Raw genomic sequence first — 23,789 nt, forward strand, 5'->3', positions numbered from 1 at the left:
CATACAGAGTGCACTGAGTACTAACATAGAATAGTCTAATCTGTACCAGCTAGAGTCTTTAACGCTATACGGAGCGTGTGGTCAGTTCATTTATTAATCCACGGGGCACAGCTACCTATAAGAAAATGTTTTAATAGTATAGTCTGTGCAGACTGCAGTATGCTTAGATTTTTAGAACTTTTTCTGTACTTCTAAAATATGATAAAAGATATTGTGTAACAATGTGATAACAGCGGCGTCCGCGGTCTGCGATGGTCGGCTGGAGGTAGAACGCGGTGAAGGTAAATATTGAAACGCGGTTAACAGTGGTCTCCACTATCAGTCTCGGATAGACAACGGCGTTATCGTCAACAAAACAGAAAACTAAAAAGGCGTCGGTACCTCAATCAAAAAACGATCAATATTTTTATGCTTTTCATAATTCATGAATAGTGAAAACAATAAGGAGTTAATATATTATGTGCGCATGGTGTAACACGTCCGGACGAATTAGTAACACGTTATAAACATTTGATGATATAATTGCCATATTGCCTCATAATATAATATCAATCTAATAACGATTTTATAATTGTCAAACTGTTCACGGGAAACGTCAAACGGATAAAAATTGGAATTTCGAGTCGGTAATAGGTTTGAACAAAATACAGCCATTCGATTGCAACTCGTGTCGAAAAGTGGTCAACTTCCAAACTGACTGAATTATCCATCGCATAATAATATGATCTCTACAGCCCCAAAAAGTCCTCAAAGTGAATCTGCTGGGAAAGGACTCGGGTGAGAAAAATTTTCAATAACTACACATTTTTTAGAACAATTTGTATTCATTTAAATTGTCATAATTTCACATCACTACATTCCAGACTGAAGTTCTGGTCGAAATATTCTTGAATAATAAAATAAAAACTATCTAGTTTGATCTAGTACTATGTAAATGCAGTGGCGAAGCGTCATAGGAGACAAAGAGACAATGTCTACCCACTTATAATACAGACAAAAAATTGGGTTTTATTTTATGTGTATAAAAATGTTTTAACCAATTTTAATGAAAAAGTATATTTTTTTTGTAATAGTATTCTTAGAATAGAGTAGTTGTGGACGCGGATCAGCGGGCGGTCGCGCTGCCGGCCGCCGGGTCCATCCAAATTTAGTATAAAAATAAATGAGACAATTTCAAAGTTGTCTCTTTTGCCGGGCGCGGTATGCAGGGGGAAATGGAAAACGGCAGGGGTTTATCGTTGCGCTATGAGACATGTCTCACCGACCGCCGTTCATATTATTATTGTTTTGGTAGACGGTATCAGTTATCCGTTATCGTCGTGATACGTCGTATCGATTGTCGTGTTGTACCATTTTCAAAATATTAGTTTTTGAAGATTTATCTTTAACAGTATAGATAAAATAAAATATACAGGGGGTCCAGGGGGCGCAGCTCCCCTGTCAAGTCACGTAACACCATTTTTTTTTCAATGTCTCCCCGATCTAAAGACCCATGCCTCGCCACTGTATAAATGTAATTGATAGAATAATTATATTGTGAGTAAAATTAGAAATTAACTTCACTAACTTAACTAATGTATAAAAAAAAAATTTCTCTTTTACTCATAGAGATAACGATATGATCAACGGGATTAATGTTAAACACGAATCCGATGAAATGGAAGGTTATTGCCTTGAAACGTCGATACAAGAAACGATACCTATGAACGTGCAAGTTACAAACAACTTGGCTGACGAAAAATGCGATTTGTGTTTAGAATTGTTTACATCCAAAAAGCAACTGAAACATCATATTACAACATCACACAATGGTATTTCTAAGATCGATGAAATTACAATTAAAAATGAAGTAGATAATTGTTTCGAGTAAGTCGATTTTAAATTTAACATCTATATAACATTATTTCATAATGTGTACATTATAAATAATATATAAATATTGAATAAAAACAAGATTTTAATTGATCTTTTATTCGCCTTAACTTAAAGTATTATTATTTTTTTTTTTTTTTATTGATCTTAAAAAAAAACCCGGCATCTATGGCCATCAGTTACAATTTAATTATTTACAATATTTTATACATGTATTTACAAAATTAATGCTACTACTAATGATAACAGTAAGGAGAGATAATATTATTAATTTCTTAAGTATATATTTTTGTTTATATTGAGTAGTAGAGGTCTGTTGATTTTAAAAAGTTAATCAGCTTGATGTTGTCTGAGGTGTTCTTCAGAAAGGAAATTATTCGCTTTGACTTCAAAAGTGCGGTCTTTTAGGATGTTGGTTATTAGATTAAGTGTCTTACCTTTGCATAGTATTTGGTTAAGTTCGACTAGGATATTATGTCTCCATGTGGAGTCATAGGCCTTAGATATGTCGAGGTTAACTAATCCCATTATTTGCTTTTTCTTAAACGTCTGATTTACTTCCTGATTAATTTGGATCAGATTATCAATTGTACTCTTGTTTTTTTCTAAAGCCACATTGTTGCGTTGCTAAGTAGTTATGTTTTTCTAGTAGCCATATTAATCTGTAGTTAACAATTTTTTCCAATATCTTGCACATGGTGTTCAAAAGGGTTATTGGCCTGTATCCTTCAGGCTTAAATTTATCTTTTTCTTGCTTTGTAATTAGTATGACTGTACCATTTTTCCATGTAATTGGCCAAGAGCCTTCAGTGAAGATTCTATTGAAAATTGCTAACATTAATTTTAAAGTATTTGGTCCAAAGTTCTGTAAAAATATACGGTATGTTGTCGGGGCCGGGGCTTCGGCTTTTACATTTGGATAGAGTGTATGTGAGTTCTTGCATAGTGATTGGTATGTTTAATTGAATTTGGTCCATTTGATTTTGGTCTAGATTGTTTGGGATAGTTTCCATTTCACATTTATGTTTGTAGTTGAAATTGGGTTTTGTAATTAGTATTGCTGCTGTTTTGATAGAAATATTCCCCCAATTGGTTTGCTACTAGTTCTTCGTTACTTAATGAGTCGGTGTTTGTGTCTATAAGGTTTATTTTGCGGGTTCTATTAAGTCCTTTTAATGATTGAAATTTGTTCCATACGATTTTTGTGTCTGATTTTTCATTTATACTGTTTGTGAAGTTTTCCCATGATTTCTTTTTACTGGTTTTTATTAAGTATCTGGTTTTTGCTCTGAGTTTTTTTAGGTCTATGAAGTCTTCTTGGGTTTTAGAAAGTTGGAATTGTTTTAATGCCTTATATTTGTCTTCAATTGCAGATTTTATGCTCTGGTTCCACCAATGTACTTTGGGTTTTATGTTTTTGGCGGTTGATTTGCCTATTGTAAGATTTGCAATTTGTATAATTGATTTGGTAAAATTATTTACTATTGTGTTGATATTTATAGTTTCATTAAAGTGTTATTACGTAAAATATAATTCATTTTTATATAAAAAAAAAAAAAACTATAACATTTGTTATTTTTTTCTTGTAGAGACAACGATATGATCAACGGGATTAATGTTAAAAATGAATCCGATGAAGTGGTAGATTATTGCCTTGAATCGTCGATACAAGATGAAGAAATGATACCTATGAACGTGCAAGTTACAAACAACTTGGCTGACGAAAAATGCGATTTGTATTTAGAATCATTTACATCCAAAAAGCAATTGAAACATATTACAACATCGCACAATGGTATTCCTAAGAATGATGAATGTTCAATTGCAACAGATGTGGAAAACAAATTCAAGTAAGGCCCTTTTTAATATCAAAACATATTTTCTAAAAAAGTGTATTACATTAGTATGTAACGACTATGTAAAAATATATATTTTAAAACTATAGGCTTTGCCATTTAAACCGTTTGATTTGGTGTTTTAATATTTTATGTTTTTCGGTATTGTTACAAGTCTCTTTTTGTCTGTATATGTTTTTTTGTTCAAAATCAATATTTCTTGAGTTATCCATGGGTAGATAGGTGCTAAGCGTTTGGTTCAGTTTACATTGGCGGCATTTATTATATATGTCTTCTTTCACATAATTAAATTCTAGCTGTCCATTAATTTTTCTTATCTAGTAAACATTTAAACAGAACTTATTGATGTACATATTTCAGTTTTATACAATATTTAGAAGAAATACACTTTTGAGTAGTTTTGCTATCATTAGCACTCACAGCGGACTGACTATGTAGACTGAATCTAAAGAAAAAACTACCTAATTTTTTTTTTGTTTGATTTTGGTCTGTTAGGGAAACAGGTCTTTTACTAGTTAGGCTCCCGGATTAAGAATATTAATGTTTTAAAGTGTTGAGGCAGTAGACGAGACTTATTTATTTTAATTTGTTGTTTTTTCGTTTTTTAGTTTATTAGTAATTTTACTTTATACATAATTCAACTTTTCATTTTTTCAATTTGAAAAATGAATTTTGGCTTTTGTTCACTTAAAATTTCACAGTATTTCAACCAAAAAAAATGACTTGATAAAATTTTTCTTCTTAATAAAATTATGGTTTGGCGGCCTCTTAGGTTAGTTTGTTATGCATTATTTCTATTTTATTTGTCAGCAGTTCAGGGAAATAATTTTTCCGATTTAATTTAGAATCATTTCCCATGTATTAACTATTCTAATTTTGGATTCAGATAACTTATATATTGTACTAGAGCTTCGCTGTTGTACAAATGTTGATTTTCAATATAAATTTTAACCCTTTGAAGCACAGCATTTTTTTCTCCAATTTTCTCTGAATATGATTATGAAGGTGGTAATAAATATATACCACTGTGCGAGAGTAGGCTATTTTTTGAAAAAGTGGTATATTACTTATACCACCATGCTTCAAAATGTTAAAATGCAATAAAATGATTTGAAATTAATATTTTATTTTTATGTTTTAATTACGCCCTATGTCTGAAATCACACCACAAAAAAAAAACCAAAATAGTCAATATTAATAAGTATCTAATTTAGTTCAAGCTATATCAACAGCAGCTCAAAAAAAAAAATATATACATACATATAATATAAAAAATTAACATTAAATAGTTAGTAAAAATAAATGTTCAGACAATTTTTTTGATTTTTGATTACTACTCATAAAAACGGTCTAAGAACACAAAATGTTGAACGCTAAAATAATCTAAAGACAACTGTTTTAAGAATTTAAAAAGATGATATAGGGACTTTTGCTGATGCTTTTAAAAAACATACCTATAAATTTTTTATAATAAGACTGTGTAAAAATGCATTTATTCGTTGGTTAAATAAGTATTATAAAGCCAGGGAGTAAAAACTGGTATGATTACAATAGCAAAGATGTTGCTATGTATAATGTGATTAAAATAAATTAGATCATGTAATATAGTTATTTCTTATTAGAGCGGAATGAACACATAGATATTTTATGTCAATAATGTATATACATTTTAAGCACACAAAAGTAGCCCCAGGTGTATAAAACTAAAAATCGATTGTTTTTAGATCTGAACAATTTTTATTCAGTGCATCAAATATACTATTATTATTATTTAAAAAAATATTTTTCATTATATATATATATATATTATTATTATTTTAACAACAATAAACTTTTTTTTAATGAATCCATGTATTATGTTATTTTTAGATTGGTAAATAAATGTTTTTCTACTAAATAATTTACAATAATACTTCCTAAAAAAAAATTATCTGGAAAGTGAAATCAGATACATGATTTAAAAAAATAAAGTTATATGTTTGTCAATTTCAAAGAATACAAACTATATTTTCAACTTTAATGACAATTATTAGATTTTTCTTAGCTTGAATTGTTGATTTACACATAGCTTACCTACAATGTCTGAATTTTCCAAAGTTAAAATATTAAAACCACAAATTAAGTCAAAAAACAATTTTAAAAACCCCAAACGGTTAGTGATAGTACTCGATAGTGATCATACATATTTATATAGGTAAATCATCCTACTAAATGAAATAATTAAAATATATTCAAATAATGCCAATTTAACGTGAAATAATATATCATTAAAAAAAAATATATAAAAAAACTAAAATTATTTGTATTCTATGTAGTGATCATAAATGTACAGCTTTAACAAAAAAATGTGAAATAATTAATGTTTTAATTATTTGTACATCAGTATCGTATGTGTGTGCACGTTTAGAAACTAAAGCGTTAAGAGAAGTCGGTTAAGACACTGTATAATGAAAAAAAAACTGTCAATTTAAATTAGGGTTGAGTATAGAGATTAGATAGATACAAAAAATCAACTTCTACGGTGTAAGTTCTCTGTTGGCCGCAGGCAAATTAATCGGTGACGGTATAGGATAACAGTCTGTAACCGATGGTAACAATAATAACTACTTATTGTATTAATTAAAGACAGGGTAGATAGAAGTAGCAATCAATCTTCTAAACGGACACGCGTCGGTTATGATTTCACTATAGTATTGGCCTAAAACAAATAATTTACATATTTATAAAATAAGTCAGTAAGTTATTTAATTGAAAATAAATAGTAGATATATATGTCAACAAATTGTTCAACAAAAAATATGAAATGTATCGTTATCACCACGCACAGCGGTTTGAAAAAGATAAGAATTTTGTACATCTAATTAATTTGATAATTTGGTTTAAGCAAAATGTAATATACTACTATACTATATATTATTATATATATTCTAAATCTAAAAAACGTACCGACATCCAACGACGCATATTAATAGGTAATGTTTGCACACCGGGAAACACGTCGATTTCTCTTGAACGAAAACCGTGAGCGAATTACGGACAAATATGTAATTAATAATAACTATTATACGTTTAATATATCATTGTATGTATATAATATAACAAACTACAAAGACAAAAATTCACCAAAAAAAAACAAAACACGCCGTTCGCCGTTTTTAATTTTTATTATTATATATATGATAACGTTTGACACACCGGGAAACACTATTGAATAAAAAAACACGTATGACAATGAACAACAGTGTAATTAATAATAATAATAATAATTTTACGTTTAATTTAATTTAAGGAAAGTACAAACTCGGCAAAAAAAACAACACACGCCGTCACCGTTATTATTTGATACGATAACGTTGTGACATGATAAAAACGCCACGCGCTGCCCAAGCCGCCTCAGATGCTTGTCTATGAGCGAGATGTATTATATGAATCCCATGGAAGAGACGATTAGGCGACTGGCGGGAGTCGGCTATTTGAATTGACATTTTATATATTAGATTAGATGTTATTTATTATTAAAATAAAATCATTTTTTTTTTGGAACTAACAATAAAATAGCTGTCTAACCTTCCATACTCTCTCCACTCTTCTCTATTATTGGCCAGTCTCTCTTCAGTTCCCTTTAAGTTCTCAGTCCAGCATCTTTATTAATTTTATTGAATACCGTTGTTCTCTGACGTCCTTTGCCTCTCTTGCTTTCAATTTGTCCTTCCAATATTCTGCGATTTAGTTCCTTTTAATGTCTTTAAGTATGTCCAATTAGTCATTAGTAATGGTTTGTACATTCAATACATCTGCTAAGGTCAAATTAAATTTTAAAATAATAATAAACAATTGTGTAAAGAATATTTTTTTTCAAAAATTTATAATTTATTGTACGACAATGTTTTTTTGTAGTGACAATGGTACGAGAAATGAAGTGGATAAAAAAACTGACGGTAGTTATTTCGAATCGAAGATTGAAACAGATAACAATCAACAGACAGAAACCAAGAATAATAGTAAATATATAACAATATGGCGGTTCTTCCAATGTAATTTATGTCAAAAAATATATAACACAAAAAAACAAATAACTCTACATATATTAAAATCCCACCAAAGTTCAACGGACAACATTAGTCAACCCTATAAATGTGACGTCACACTTCACCAACGCGTGCACACAGGAGAAAAGCCTTATAAATGCACTGTGTGCTCAAGGTCATTTTCTCTCAAATCCACCCTCACAAAACACGAACGCGTGCACACCGGAGAAAAGCCTTATAAATGCACTGTGTGCTCAAGGTCATTTTCTCTCAAATCCACCCTCACAAAACACGAACGCGTGCACACCGGAGAAAAGCCTTATAAATGCACTGTGTGCTCAAGGTCATTTTCTCTCAAATCCACCCTCAAATTTCACGAACGCGTGCACACCGGGGAAAAGCCCTACACATGTGAAGTGTGTTTACAATCATTTTCTCAAAATAGTAACCTCACACAACACCAACGCTCGCACACCGGAGAAAAGCCTTATAAATGCACTGTGTGCTCAAGGTCATTTTCTCTCAAATCCACCCTCACAAGACACGAACGCGTGCATACCGGGGAAAAGCCCTACACATGTGAAGTGTGTTTACAATCATTTTCTCAAAATGTTAACCTCACACAACACCGACGCGTGCACACCGGTGTAAAGCCTTTCGTATGTAATATATGCTCAAATACTTTTTCTACAAAATATTCCCTTATAAATCACCAACGCGTCGTGCACACCGGAGAAAAGCCTTATAAATGCACTGTATGCTTAAAGTCATATTATCTCAAATCCACCCTCACAAAACACAAATGCCGTGCACTTCAGTATAATGTCATTCAATGATTTATATAAAATACAAACCAAAATTATTTTTCATATGTACAATGACATTTTTATTTACATAACCTTAAACATAAAATACAAGTTTGCAAAAGTTTATGTCATTTTGGAGCGAATGAAAAGTCCTATTGAATATAATTAATATTGTCTATTTGGGTCATAGAATATAAGTATGTTATAAGTAATAAATATAATATAACCTTATATGGTATTATATGTGAACACTATAGAAATCATTGAGTAATATTTAAAAATTGTTTTATACAATGACCAATTACATTTGTAACCTAGATTATATCATATGTAAGACATAGTATTAAGGTGTTGGATTTACCACTCTATTACGACTACTGTTATAACTGTAACGTATGTTGAATAATAGTGGTCCTTTTTCATAGACGAAAAAAAAAATAACAATTTTTAATTTCTTACCCTCTCATTTTGTTACCATAAACAAGAAAGTAATGTATGTTAAATTTGACTGCGATAACTGACCCCATTCACTTGGCACAAGAGAGTTGAAAAATTAGCAAAAGGGTAGTTTTATAGTTTTGTTAATTTATTTCAAAATCTAAAGCATTTATCACAAAAATGTATTTAATATTAATTATTAAGCATACAAATGTCTATAAAATATGTTCTTATATAATTTTTCGTAAATCCATTACATTTAAAGAAAATTAACAAATTATTAATATTAAATTTATTTAGCCAAATTGATATTTTTATAGTTACTTTACTTTATTTTCCGAAAACTTGAAGATCGATCAAATATTATTTAAATCAATTATATAAAATTAAATTGCACATAAAAATGATGTTAGGATATATTCTTAAATAGCTGGATGCACTACTCAATTGTTATAGCCAGTTTTATTTAATTGAGCTAAAAAAAAAAAAAATATATTACAAAAAACTTTTTTCTGTGATCTTCAACAACTTGTAATAAGGATTGTTTTTGGTCTTCATTTTTCGTCAGTATATTGTTGTAATTTTAAATAAGGGCCACTCCTCTTTCAGCAAAATCATTGACCACTTTCATATTACGAACAATATTTGCTCCCAACTGAAAATCTTCTCTTTCTTCCCAATTGTCCGGATCTACTTTAAGAAATTCAACCGGTATATTTAATATCTTAAAAAAATCAATTGACTCTTTGTTTACAAAATCAGCTACGGTCTTCTCAGTAAAAGATGAATCAGATACATTTATTTTAATTCTATTTTGAAATGAATGTTCTGAGTGTACTCAAAGCTACCACCATTTCTCTTTTAATTTTACTCGATATATTAGGATCAAAAAATGAAAAACATACAAGTAGGTTTGATAAATACCATTGATGTCTCAAAAAAACCACACATCCCGCTGTTGCTACATCTTTATCTGGATATGAAGACAGCTGTTTTAATAAGTTCAAATCATTAGCAGGGGCAGATACGGCACAGGGAGCTTTAAACCAATAGAAGACATAAATTTGGACAATAAATAATGAGAACCTTTTCATTCCACTTAATACCTTTTTGGTTGTCTTAAATTGGTTTTTAAATAAACATATTTTTATGACATAAATCGCACGTGCCATCCATCGCGCACGATGTAAAGCTCCTGGCTGCATAAACGTTATACCTCTAGAAGGTACATCACCAAGATAAATAATAATTAGTTCCAAGAGCTCTCTATAATCGTTACGGGAATGGGTTAAAGTGTATTGTTTTTTACAAAATAGTATGGTTTCGTCTTGATCAATTATATTTTCTTCAACTGTTTGAAACTGACTTGTATTGATATTTTTCCAAAATATAAAACTTGTTATTGCCAAGTATTCACAAATAACAGTTTATTTGATTATCTTATTTACTTTGCATACAAATAAAAACTCAAGACTTACCATGGTAAGTATGTACCATTGTGTACGGTAAAACGTTAAAAATATATACAAAGGGTGTTAAAAAATCCTGTGATCGTCCTTGAGTGTTCGAAACTATGAATTTATAGTTAGGCTTAGAATTTTTTAGTTTCAATTTCAATTATTTACTTTGAGAGTCATGGTCCACGGTTGAAGACGGTTAATTCGGGACACATTGTAAATTAGAGAAACAGTTTTTTTTATGACTGATCAAAATTTGAATACCACCTTACGTGAGAAAGAAAAACGTGTCGCCATTGAACTGAAAATTTTTTTGTTTTTATTTCCACGGAGAAAAACAATCGTAATTGTAATCATGATTTGTTAGGTGTTTTGCATATGATTTTAAATATTACTCAGTTATTGGAAATCAACACCTTTTCTGAATACCTGTATACCACTAATAAAAAAAAAATGCAAATGATCATTATAACATTAGTGTCTTTATATTTAGTACCTATTAATTATACCGTGTTCAAAAGTACCGGAGTGGTATAATGTGATTTCCATGAACCGTACAACTACGGTTTTTACTTGTATTATAGAAAATGTTGAATAAAATAAGCCATCCAAATACATGTAACTTAACGTGGGTAATCCTTTTTATATATTATTAACATAATATTATTAGTTATTTTTACCGGTTGAACGCCACAGTTAGTGTTTGTAACGCGATTTATTGCCTGGTATACAAAAATAGATGAGTTCATCATATTATTTCCGTCGAAAGTTATTGTTGTGATAATTGGCCAATTTGTAAACACTTCCAATTAACCATATTTGAGAATCTAAAAGGGTCTTTTGTGGGGAGGGGGAGAATGCTTTAGATAAATTACTCTTTTGAGATTTGGCAGAGCCTATCCTAGATTGGAGATTTTTGAAATATCGATCAAATCATTGACTAAACCATGTTTTGCTCACCTGTAGTATAGTTCTTAAAGACAAATGTAAATTAGCGAATAAGCAATTAAATGTAGACCCAACAGCCAAAACAAAACTACACAAAATTGTTTTTTTACCTAACCCATTTCTGGACAATAGTGCGTACGCGCACCATAAAATAAATACATCCGGAAATGGGTTAATTTTAAAAGTGTTATCTTTTCTCCCATCTCTTTAAAGGTAATTAAAACTTAGTGTTCTTTAACAATTAGAGTATTAAAATAAAGACCGCAACTCCCGAGGAAGCCAAAGTACGGCTCTTGTTTTTTTGATAGTGTTAGTACGTTGCGTTCAGGCTATCAACCCGTTTATTATAGTTATAAAGCTAGACAATATAACTGTCTCGAGCCAGAATTATTTTAATACTGAACCAATTACTTCGTTCAGCAACTCTACAAATCGCAAATTTCATCTAGTTGGTACTTTGGGAGGTAAAATTTGAAAAAGTTTACTTCTTCATTGATAAAATTTGAAAAAAAAACCATACGAGTTTAATTTTTACTGGCTATAATTTCGAGAAAAAGAGTCGGTATGAGTTGAAATTTGTTAAGGAATATTTATTAGGTATGCGGGCACACGTCAGTTGTATCAAATTTAATTTGTACCTAGTTACCACCTCCCAAGGGGGGTACAAGATTTTTTTTTTGGGTGGGTATTTTAGCCGTAATTTTAAGACCTTTAAGTTAAAAATTTGTCAACAACAATTTCATGTAGTTCTATGCAGACTGATACTATTAAGTTTTGATTCTCAAGTTCAATTTTTGGGTTTTAATTTAATTTATTTTAGCTTCGATGCAAAGCGAGAAGGTATTGGTTTTACTCTGATGTGTGTTTTTTTTTTAACTGTATACACTGTAACTTTTTTAATACTGGACCAATTCCTTCGAGTAGTAACTCTATAAATCGCAAATTTCATCTAGTTGGTACTTTGGGGGGGTAAAAGTTGAAAAAGTTTAATTCTTCACAGACGAAAGTTGAAAAAACAAAAAAAAAACCGTACGAGTTTTTAAGTTAGAACTTTTACTGGCTATAATTTCGAGAAAAAGAGTCGGATCGAGTTGAAATGTATAAGAAATAATTATTTGGTATGCCCGCACACGCAAGTTGTGTCAAACTTAAACTATACCCATTTTCCACCCCCCTAGGGGGGGTATAATTTTTTTTGTTTTTCGGGGTTTTTAGCGGTAATTTTGAAACTTTTGGGTTGAAAATTTGCCAGTAGTTGGAACTCATATGTACCCATAACATATTAAACGGGAAAAAAATTCGGCACTACAGTTTTTTTTTAATTGCCGGGAAATTGTGTTTTCGCAGATTTCGTATATTTTAACAAAAACACCTAAAATCTTTAAAAAAAATTGATCAAATCATTAAAGCAATTTTATTTATATCTATGCAGAATGATACTATTAGGTTTTGTGCTCGAGTACCACTTTTTACTTAAAGTTTACACAAATTCAATTTTTTTTTTTTTTTTTAACAAAAAACCTGGTGTACCAGATGGGAAAAACGAACAGACACTAACAACTATCAGTTGGTAACGTCTATCCGTGTTAGATTAGGTTAGGGCCCAATGATCGGTATCATAATATTGCGTTTATTACATGATATCATAGACGACTAAATCGTGTAACTGATTATAGTAGACACTCGATTTACTGGGAAAAAAACCTATCCTTGTACTTATTAATACACTTAATGGTTCTGATACGACAAAATCACTGTCGTTATCTCGTTGTTTTATAGCCTGCGTTATATAACCTTACCGAAGTGTAACTATGAGTGTATAATGTCCAACTACCTGCAAATAATGAAGAGGACTGTTGTTTTTTGGATTCAGATTAATCACAATTTTCTTAAAGGAAAACTAATGTTTTGCATATTGTTATACTGTTATTCATTTAAAGAGATTCACGCTTGATTGTTTAAATTGTCTAATATTAGATAATCTGCTTCATGCTAATTTTAGTTTTTTAGTTTATCAACTTGTAGCTCTAGTTTTGTATAAAATATTTCATTATTTTATTACCATGTACAGATTAAGATAAATTTTAATAATAATTAAGTCATAAATGATAATACTTTATTTTATGACTAGATCAAATCTCGTGAACATTTAACATCATGATACTGCTCCTAAGATATTATTAAAAAACACAATTTTTAAAATCTCCATAAAAGGTTATTGTTAAATAACAGGCAACAGCCGACCACTAGTGGCTATACACGTTAGTAATATTTAACTAATAACTAATATATGTAGGTAAAATTTATTATTTTCTCCATCACAGTACCAGTATACGATTTATTTTAATTTAAATGTAAGAAAATCGATTTTTCTTTAGAAAATAACAAGAAATTAATATACAGGATGAGGCAGTATTATGAGGCGATTTTCTAATGTATTTAAATGGTAAAACCCGTTTCACTATCCCACCCTTTACATTTTAAGGATCTATGAAAAGGTTTTTTTAGTTGCATTTTATTTTGTACATTGTCAATCTAGTAAAATAGAAGTATAATATAGCTTTGAAATAATATCATCTGTGAAGTATAAATAGTTTGTGTGAGATTGCTTTAATGAAAGTATATAATACATAAATATTAATTTTATTGAGAATAAGCGATTATAATTTAAACTATGGAGTACAAACGATTGAAACATGAATCGTCGACCATTCCAACAAAATATAACAAGACATTGTATATGTGTTATTTGGTCCACTAAGTTTTTGCAAAAACAAAAAAAAACCAGTACAGTGGGGTCGGTGCATAGTGGGGACGGAGCATAGTTGGGTCGGGGCATAGTGGTGACGGGGAGGTCACAGGTTTACAGGAATTTTTAAATCTGAAAGTGATAAAATCACTTTCGAAAAAACGCTTCGATGCAAATCGGTAGTTAGTATTTTCAAGCCAGTACAGTCCAAACCAAGCACAGTATAAACCAGCAAAGTTAGAAAGTTTTAAATGAAGGTTCTGTATTTACAAATGAGCATCAAAGCGTTAATTTGAAAGCGATTTTATTCAATTTTATCACTTTTATTTATAATAATTCTTGTAGACCTGTGACCTCTCCGTTTCCTCATTGCTTTGATTACATTATGCCAATACTCTACTGTACTAGTCCTCTCGGATAAAATCACTTTTAAATTAACGCTTTGATGCTCATTTGTAAATACAGAACCTTCATTTAAAACTTTTTAACTTTGCTGGTTTATACTGTGCTTCGTTTGGACTGTACTGGCTTGAAAATACTAACTACCGATTTGCATCGAAGCGTTTTTTCGAAAGTGATTTTATCACTTTCAGATTTAAAAATTCCTGTAAACCTGTGACCTCCCCGTCACCACTATGCCTCGACCCAACTATGCTCCGTCCCCACTATGCACCGACCCCACTATGCACCGACCCCACTGTACTGGTTTTTTTATGTCTAATTGTATTTAAATTTTATAATCAGATTTTGCATGGAATTAAACTGTGTTGTATAATAATTCAAAAAAAATTTTTTTTTTTATTAATTCCATAGTAGGTACTTTAAAAAAATATTGATGTTAGTTATTAATTATTATAGTATTTAATAACTTAAATACACTGTTTCATTTGTATTTATTAATTTATTAACTTCAGTACAACAACTCATAATAATATTCTGTTCACTTACATTCTATATTATTACTGAACAAATATCAATTAAGTTATGCTCAGACTCACTATTTACAATATTATTTTCACAATATTCAATGCCTTATGTTGATTAGCTCTGCGTCCAATTTTAAAAATTAGGCCTAAATGATTAGGTCTTCCAGATTTGTTATAATTTTTTCCATATGCAGGGCAGCTTCTTGGTCCACATTTATACCCACACTTCTTACAACTATACTGATCAGTTTCTAGCACCAACGGTCTCTCCACTTGTGATATGTTTGACTGCTTCCTCCAATTACACGTGAGATATTATATAGGTTATGACTCCAGACCAATCACTCATAATAATATTAAATATATAATAATAGATGATAATACAATCATATAACAAATAGATACATTTAATTCAGTATTATCGTCGATTTCAAAGTCCACCGATAATTACCAATGTTTGTTGTTATTTTGGTTCTGGAACAAATATATATACATAATTAAACCGTAGTCAAAGACATTATACTTTAATGTACATAATAATAAATAGATATTGTACAGTGTGTTTAAAGTGCAAAGATAACATGGAATCTTCATAGGAAAAACACGAACGACCTTAAATTTAAATATGTTTTTTTTTCATGAAAAATACACTGACACATTGAAAACAAATTGTTCACCTTTTTACTTGGCGCAAAGTCGGTTGGTTTGTATATTATATAAGACCTACTCAAACATTTTTTTTTTGTGCACCACATAAATTTTTAATTTATAGTAAAAAAATAGAAAATGTCAAAATATGAAGTCGATGAGATAATAATTATATATAGAGGCGAGTCTAAGCTATTTTGTCCATTTGAATAAAACGTGTGAAGATTTACATCTTTTGACTATAATATATTGTCTTAATCGATTTTGAAGCTACAATACTTGGAGTGGGTTCGTTGGAAATATTATGTCAATAAAACTTTGAAACAGTACATGACGTGAAAAATATTTGATTTGTTATTATTGTTTTATTTTGTAACTAAACGATTTACTAACTTAAAAAACAGAACTTTTATATTTCAATGAACTTTCAAGTAGTGACGTCAAAAATATTTTCCTCTTACACCGTTTTGGAGTCGCCATAAATTAAATTAATACCTCCTCAATTATTTTTCTTCGTTTGCTATTTTGTTACTAAATTCATGTGTCGTTCATTGTAATAGTGAATTATTTCCTTGCAATTGAATTTTGAAATAACTAGCTGTTTTTAAATTAATGAGTAGAAAACAAGTACAAGCATTCATTCAGTGTTTTTCATTTTTTTTTTTGTATTTATTGGAGTTTCTTCTTTTTTTTTTTTTAATGAAAGATATGACAACTAAAAGCGTGACTCCGTTAAGCAAAACTATGTATGTTTTAAAAATTTGGAGTTACACCACTTTTACAATATATTAACACCCCTTATTTTACACAGCCTGCCTTGTCCTTCGGACTATAGAACAGCACATATTACTGTACACGGTGATCTCAGTTCTTACCTGACCGACTTGAAGCGAAATAACAATTTCCACCACTTTGAGAACCTAACATTTTTTTCTAATTTCTATTGCGCGTTAAAATACTACAATATTCTTGAACAACAGCAACATTAAAAACGCTTATCTTATATGTACATATTATATTATTTTACCCACGTGATACTCAATTATTTGCGCTGTTAGCAAACAGAACACAGAGTGAAACCTTGTTACTGTTATTATACAATAAACAACGGTTTTAATCGTTGACGAGACGTTGCTATATTATTGTTTTTTATGTCTGCACACGGTCAATAGTGTTATCAGATAATTGTACTTCCTGCACCATCAGTAATATCCAAGTGTCCAACCACCGTGGTAGTGCGAGTGCGAGGCTAGTTCGGATTGTGCATTGTTCATATTATATCATTACAATTTTGCTATTCCGGTAAGTCGCATTGTTTTAATCAAATTTCTACCCTCTAATAGCAATCGAGGATTTTATAGGAAAAAGTCTAAGAATAGGGATTTTTTTTTTGTACATAAGTATAGGGCGGTGCAAAAAAAGATTGAATATTTTGTTTTTAAAATCACATATTTAGGATATAATCCGAAATTGTATTCAATTTATAGTATATGATAAATTAAATCTGTTTTGCATATTTATCACTCTACCGCAATATTGAAATAGCAAAATACTAAAAAAAAATTGTAATATTGTACATATTTAGTTATCATAACTAAAAACATTCGTATTAATTAGTTTTTTAAAGAAAACTTTTTTTTCTTACATTTTCTATGATTTTCAACCACTCGAAGTAAGTGTTTTTTTTTTTTGTTCTTCGTTGTTGAAACTAGTCATGAGTGCAATATTGAGCTTGTATCCTCTGCTGTAAAATTATAAAAAAAAAAAACTGTGTGTCATGTAATTGACGTTAAACTTAGATCTTAATATGTTATATATTGACACAGCTTTTTAATAATTCGATTAATGAAAAAATTATTTTTAATTATTGAATAATATCGAAGGAAGTGAAAATGAAAGTAAAACAAATATTTAGATTTTTGTCGATAAAATAATTATTTTATTTCTGTAATAGTAACAGATGGTATATAAGGAATTTAACTGAAAAAATGGCCTATTTAACCTAAAATATTATGTCATGGACGTTTTAGATAGTTTGTATCCAAATTCATGCAATACTTACTTAGTAACTTTTAAATGCGATACATTATTGTGACCCTTTGGATCATCAAATCACATCATCAAATTCAAAGTGTAGCAACACAACTGTTATGACTAGTGCCTTTAGTTAAATATATTGTAATTGTCCATATTTTGTTCTATAAATCGTGTTGCTTTAAAAGCTGTAACTTATATTGTTTTTTTTAACCCCTACGTTTTAGACCAAAAAGCGAGGTACAATTTGGACTACTCAAAATGGTCCGATTTTAATTCTATAAAGATAAGTTCTTTGCAACTTAACTAGGGTATGTAGGAAACAGATTTTTGATCTTTTGCTTTTCTTATGTAATAACAATTGGGTTTTAATATGGAAAAAATTGCAAATTTGATTTATTTAATTACCCAAACTGAAGTTTTTAAATGAAAATTTGCTTCCTACATAACATAGTAAAGTAACCAAAGAACTCGAATCTTTTTACAGAATAATGGAAATTGTACCATTCTATGTAGTCGGAATTTTGTCTAAAATAAACAAAAAAGGCTTTTGCCAATAGAAAAAGTGATTTATATTAAAAATTATACTTTGAAGATTGTACAAACTAACCGGTATATTAATTGACACGGTCAAAATGTATTATAACCTATCTTAAATATTGCCTATACAAAATTCCTGAAAAACTGACCGCATGCAGTCCCCTTAAAAATTGTTTTAAATTATAATAAAGCCATTCACACATTTTTAATATAATATAATACAAAAAATATCACAAAATTATTTTACTGTTGTTTCAATAATAAGGAGGATCATACTGATCGTGTGATATCATAACATACAAAAAGAAAAACCCTGTTTTTGGTAAAAAAACGAATCGTTAAGACAATTTATAACGTTTTAGACCAAAATCAATATTTTTCAACTGGAAATGTTTTAAACTGAAATTTTTACACTTCATTTTTGCAAGTACTATCGATAAACTATGACAAACTAAAAGAATATCACCTATCTTCTAAAAAAAATAGAAACATTTATTATTTTTCTGTTGGTCAAGGGAAGTATCAAGTCTCAAGGTCTAAACATCCAAGGTTGGGCAAAATACAGTGTTTTGTCGACTAAATAACAAATACACAAGATACGTGTACCTTGAAAATCAAAATACAATTATCTTAAGTTAAAAAAACAAAATACCAATTTAAAATACAAAATCCGTATTATGAATAATATTTGTTTTGTGTCTTTATACACTGTAACTTTTTTAATACTGGGCCAATTCCTTCAAGTAACAACGCTATAAAACACAAATTATATGCAGTTGGTAATTGGAGGGGGGGAGGGTTGATAAAAGTTCTCTTTAAAGTAATTCTAGTAAGTTTTTAGTACAAGTTTTATGTCTTTATTTTTGTTTTTTTTTAAATTAGCATCAAAGCGATTATTTGTAAATTATTTTATCTGAGTAAGTCAGCACAGTGGCGTAGAGGCAAAATGGGATCAAAGAATTAACACATTTTTAAGACAAAATCTCTTTCAAATAAACGCATCGATGCGAATCAGTAGTTGGTATTTTCAAACCAGCACAGTAAGAAGTTACCAAATTGGTGTCCAATATCTACAGATTATAACCAAAGCGTTTCTTCTATGTGGATTTATTACTAACTCTCAATTACAGGTCTAGTAGAATTGAATATTTCTAAACTGGTTCTACATAATTTAGCATCTATCTATTCCCCTGGAAGGCGTGGAAACTTTTTCTTTATTTCGATTTTTAAGAGGTGAAGTTTTAGGGTATTTAGGGACAAAGCCAACTAGGAGTAAATTACATATAATGTTTTATAATTTATATTTTAGAACGACTGAATTTGCTTGCATATTGTTAGAAATATTATAGCAAATACAAAATTTGTAGAAAAACCAATAATGATACATAAAATAATTTTTTTTGACCTACCCATATTTGTTTTCTAGTGAACACATTTTGGTAACCTTTTAATATTCAAGTACATGTTTTATGTCTTATTATTTTTTTTTAAATTACCATTTAAGCATTTTTTTGACAGCGATTTTCTCCGAGGACGACGAAGGGTCTATAGACCAAGTTCTGTATTGCTATAAATTTTATCTATTTTAATTGAAGGTATAAATAATTGCAACATTTAGGTAAACAATAGTGCACCAGTAGAACACGGTTATTACACAGATATTTGCAAACCAATACCCGAATGAGATTCGCACCCTTTACTTTGCTAACCATCTAATCAAGAGCTGTATTGACACGGTTGCTGTAATTCAATTGCTACTTTTGCATTATCTGAACGACTGCAAAAGGCAAATTTCCCTTTTATGGATAGGTTTTTTGTTCCTGGATGATGTAGAATAAATAGAACGCTTTACTATATTGTAGAATAAATAGAACGCTTTACTATATTGTACTTGTACGTACATATATTTATTTGTACTAATTTCAAATAAACCCACAGTAGAAAAATAAAAATAAAGGTGTATTATGATTAAACAAAAGTGCCTTGATATTGTAATACGAACAATGGTTTTTTTTCATGATTATAATATAATATGTTATAGGTCAATTAGCTTTAACGCGATACAGCGTAGTAGTAGTTTTCGGTAGTACTTTGCCCAACTTCCAAAACAATTCCGCCAACCTGATCGAATGTGGTATTATGTGATTTTCAATTTGAACGACAAACATTTCGCCTACTCTAAGAAAGTCATCAACGGTAGGCTTTGGTATTACGTTCTCGCCTTCACAATCGCTCACTATTGATTTGATTTTGGGTAACCGAAGATCCTTTGTAATGTCATCGATCAATCGTTGAATGTCATGTTTAACACTGTTCATGCAATCGTCAAGTGTAGAGCAACCTTTCTCGGGCGATGAGCAACTCGTGAATTTTTCATGGACGTCTTTGAATGCCCGGTTACGGTGCAACAACATTATGTCCATAAACTTGGCTACGGTTTGTTTTTTGGACGTCTTCGTGTAGTTCAAAAACTTATTGGATTGGTCGCTTTGGCGAGATTTAAGAGTGTACGACAACATCATTTCCAACATTATCGTTTTCAACGTGTCAATCATCTGACGCTGTCTCCTGCCAAGAGCTTTGACTCCCTCCAACCCGCTTGTGACCTGTCGGAAAAGGTACTCTGTCAAAGAGTGTTGACCTGTCGGAATTATCGGCCACAAATTCGTCGATAATCGATTTGTATGTTTGCTTGTCGTGAAAAAGAAACAAGCCGTCCGTTAACGATTCGGACATGGAGAACTCCAATAGTCCTTTCTGCCGGTTTTCTCCGAAGTTGTAATGCAGTAATCTTTTCTTCTGCCGTATTGCATCCATCACGCTGCCATTTTTTGCAACACTGGCAGATTTAGCCTCTAAACTATTACACAAAGACAGTTGTTGCTCTGCCAACGAAAAATGTTTTCCGTATTTCATATTGAAAGAGTTTTTCAACGGACACTTGTTGAGTTCCATGTATTTGTCTATTTCCGTTAGCACGAATTCGTGCATCCGTCGGGTGTCGTTTAAGGTTTCTGCATTGAACGTACCACCGTCGTTAAGAATTTGCTCGAAGAAAACCCTTATTTGACAGGCGTATATAAAAAGTAACCACGGATTGTTTGCCAAATAGTTTTTTGGCTTCCATAACGAATCGAGCATCATGGACGCTTCTTTATCGAACAAAAAATCCTCTATTGTATCAGGCCTGAGAACGCTTTTGATGTCGTAGAAAACAGCATCGCCCATTAATTTCAAATGAAACTGAGTGCTGTAATGGTATCCGCACTCCAGGTGACGGTACTATATCAATTGGCCGTCGTCATTGTAACCGGTAGCCAATTGCTTTTTCGAGCTTTGTTGTATTTTATCCAAATCATTCACCACTTCTTCCTTGTCATTGGAAGTCCGCACACCGGTTATGAGAAAAACCATTACATACCATAATTTCAACACTGTCACTTTGTCACCTCTTACAATTATTGCTTAATCTGCGAAATATTATAATACTTTTGTATTAATTATTTACAGCTATCATCGGTAAAAGAACTTCGCGTCGATTTTACTTACTCCAACTTGTAGATGCGGCTTTCGGTGTACTTGTACAAAGTATCGATACAGTTTTCGAACAAATACCGTCGTTGTTTTTTACATAAAGCACTAATTTACACCAAAAGTCGCGCGAGGCGCATTGAAAACATAAAACGAATGTGTGTTCCACGTGTATACGATTTATGATAATACAACAGAAAAACATACCTTAATTTTCAGTAAGAAAATATAGTAATATTTTCTGTAAGAACTAACGATAATTTTAGTCTACACGACGATTACATACGGCGAAATACATTTGACCTGTCACTCACGTTAGCATAGACATTGATTAATAGTAAAAAAATAAGGGTAGGAATCAAAAGTAGAACCAACCCGTTAAAAATAGCACTTTTTGACGACTACTATTAAACAAATATAAAATAAAATAAAACTGACTAATATAAAAAAATATGGTACTCAGTATCATTATTCTTTTTTACTAAAAAGACTATACAAATAATAGTTATTATGAAAAAGATAATTTTATTTTCATTTATTGCTACAATAGGTCTCAGGCAGGGCACCTACCAATTTCTACAATAGGGTCATGAATAATTTAAAAATTCTAAATTGTGTACAGCACTTACTTAAATGTATGTAGAACCTTTGGTAAACGTTTTGTAATAGACACTTTTTTTTTACTAGGAGCTGTAAGATTTTAAATTTTTCAAATTTTGTATCGTAGGACTATAATAAAAGTTAGTACTATTATCTTTATTAATTAACCTCGATATCCTCCTCCATAATACCTTCATACTCCATATTTCATAATAAAGACATCAACACTGTGACACCTAACATGTCATAGTTCCAGGAACAACCATTTTTTTTTAAATTAAGCCTTTCCAATTTAATATCCTATTTATTTATGAAGACCTTTTACCTTGGCTTTTGGTAATAAAATATGTTAATATTATGTAATACCGTGGGGAATTGAAATTATAAAAAATCATTAACGTTTTTGACGATTATTCCGTTAAATTATTTATTTATTTATTTAACGGGCAGAAAGTCCAATTAGTATAGAAAACAGAGACTATAAGATATAGCCGTAATATAGGTATTTGTAGAATAGTATATAATTTATTATTATGGTAATTAGTGAGAAATGAGGAAATTAGTTTATGATTTTGATAAGTTGTTTATTAAATTAATACTAAGAGTTCGAAAAATATTGATGGACTATTATGTTGCAGAACCTCTTAAAATTAAAGAATTTTTTTTTAAATGTAAATCGTATTTAATAGGCATTAATAAAATTCTACCATTTATTTAGCTTACAAAACAAATTGGTAATCGTTTTACTTTGGAAACAGCTTCTTATTTTTGTTCAACCAATAGTTCAGCCTATGTTATTTACATTTAAATGAACACAATAACAAAAAAATGTGTTTTTACACATTACGTATGTGAAAAAATCAGCCTTTTTAGCTTCGATTCGGAGCAGAGATGATATTTAAGTATTATTGTCGGTTATTACACATAATTCTTATTTGCTATAATATTTGTAACAATAGGGTACTGTCATGCAAGCGAATTTAATCGTACTAAAACACAAATTATAAAGCAAAATATATCTAAAAAACAACTTGTTTTCCATAAAACAAAAAAAAATTGTAAAAATACAATGGTTTGTAAAAAAACCACAGTTCTCTTATTGTTCAAATTTAAAACAATTATTGATGCTACCAGTTGAATTATTTCCCTTTTTCAAGATTTCCTTAATAAATATAAAGGGACTACAGATTATTGAAATATATATATATATATGTAATTGACACATTTTTCATCTCCTATTGGTCTCATTGTCAGTCCTAAAACCCTAAAACTTCACCTGAAAATTGAAAAAAAGAGAAATTGTTTCCACGCTTTTCAGGGGAGTATTATGATATTTGTTTAGTTTGTCAACGTTTA

The 23,789-nt window shown here is 30.2% G+C and overlaps 1 protein-coding gene across 1 annotated transcript in view; it reads left to right on the forward strand.

Annotated features, from left to right (window-relative positions):
• Nucleotides 1-437: 437 nt before the first annotated feature.
• The window catches only part of LOC126847793 (uncharacterized), a 50,559-nt gene continuing 27,207 nt past the window's right edge, over nucleotides 438-23,789 (forward strand). Inside the window, exons 1-3 of the mRNA XM_050588192.1 lie at nucleotides 438-777; nucleotides 1,609-1,866; nucleotides 3,462-3,722. Coding sequence (XP_050444149.1) covers nucleotides 722-777; nucleotides 1,609-1,866; nucleotides 3,462-3,722 — 575 coding nt within the window. The 5' untranslated portion in view covers nucleotides 438-721. The remainder of the gene's footprint in view (nucleotides 778-1,608; nucleotides 1,867-3,461; nucleotides 3,723-23,789) is intronic.

The sequence above is a fragment of the Adelges cooleyi genome, unplaced genomic scaffold (genome assembly GCF_023614345.1).
Source record: "Adelges cooleyi isolate 19-005CV unplaced genomic scaffold, UGA_ACOO_1.1 ACOO_flye_CR_arks_rails_tigmint_CR_PRNA_121, whole genome shotgun sequence".
NCBI classification, from domain to species: Eukaryota; Metazoa; Arthropoda; class Insecta; order Hemiptera; family Adelgidae; genus Adelges; species Adelges cooleyi.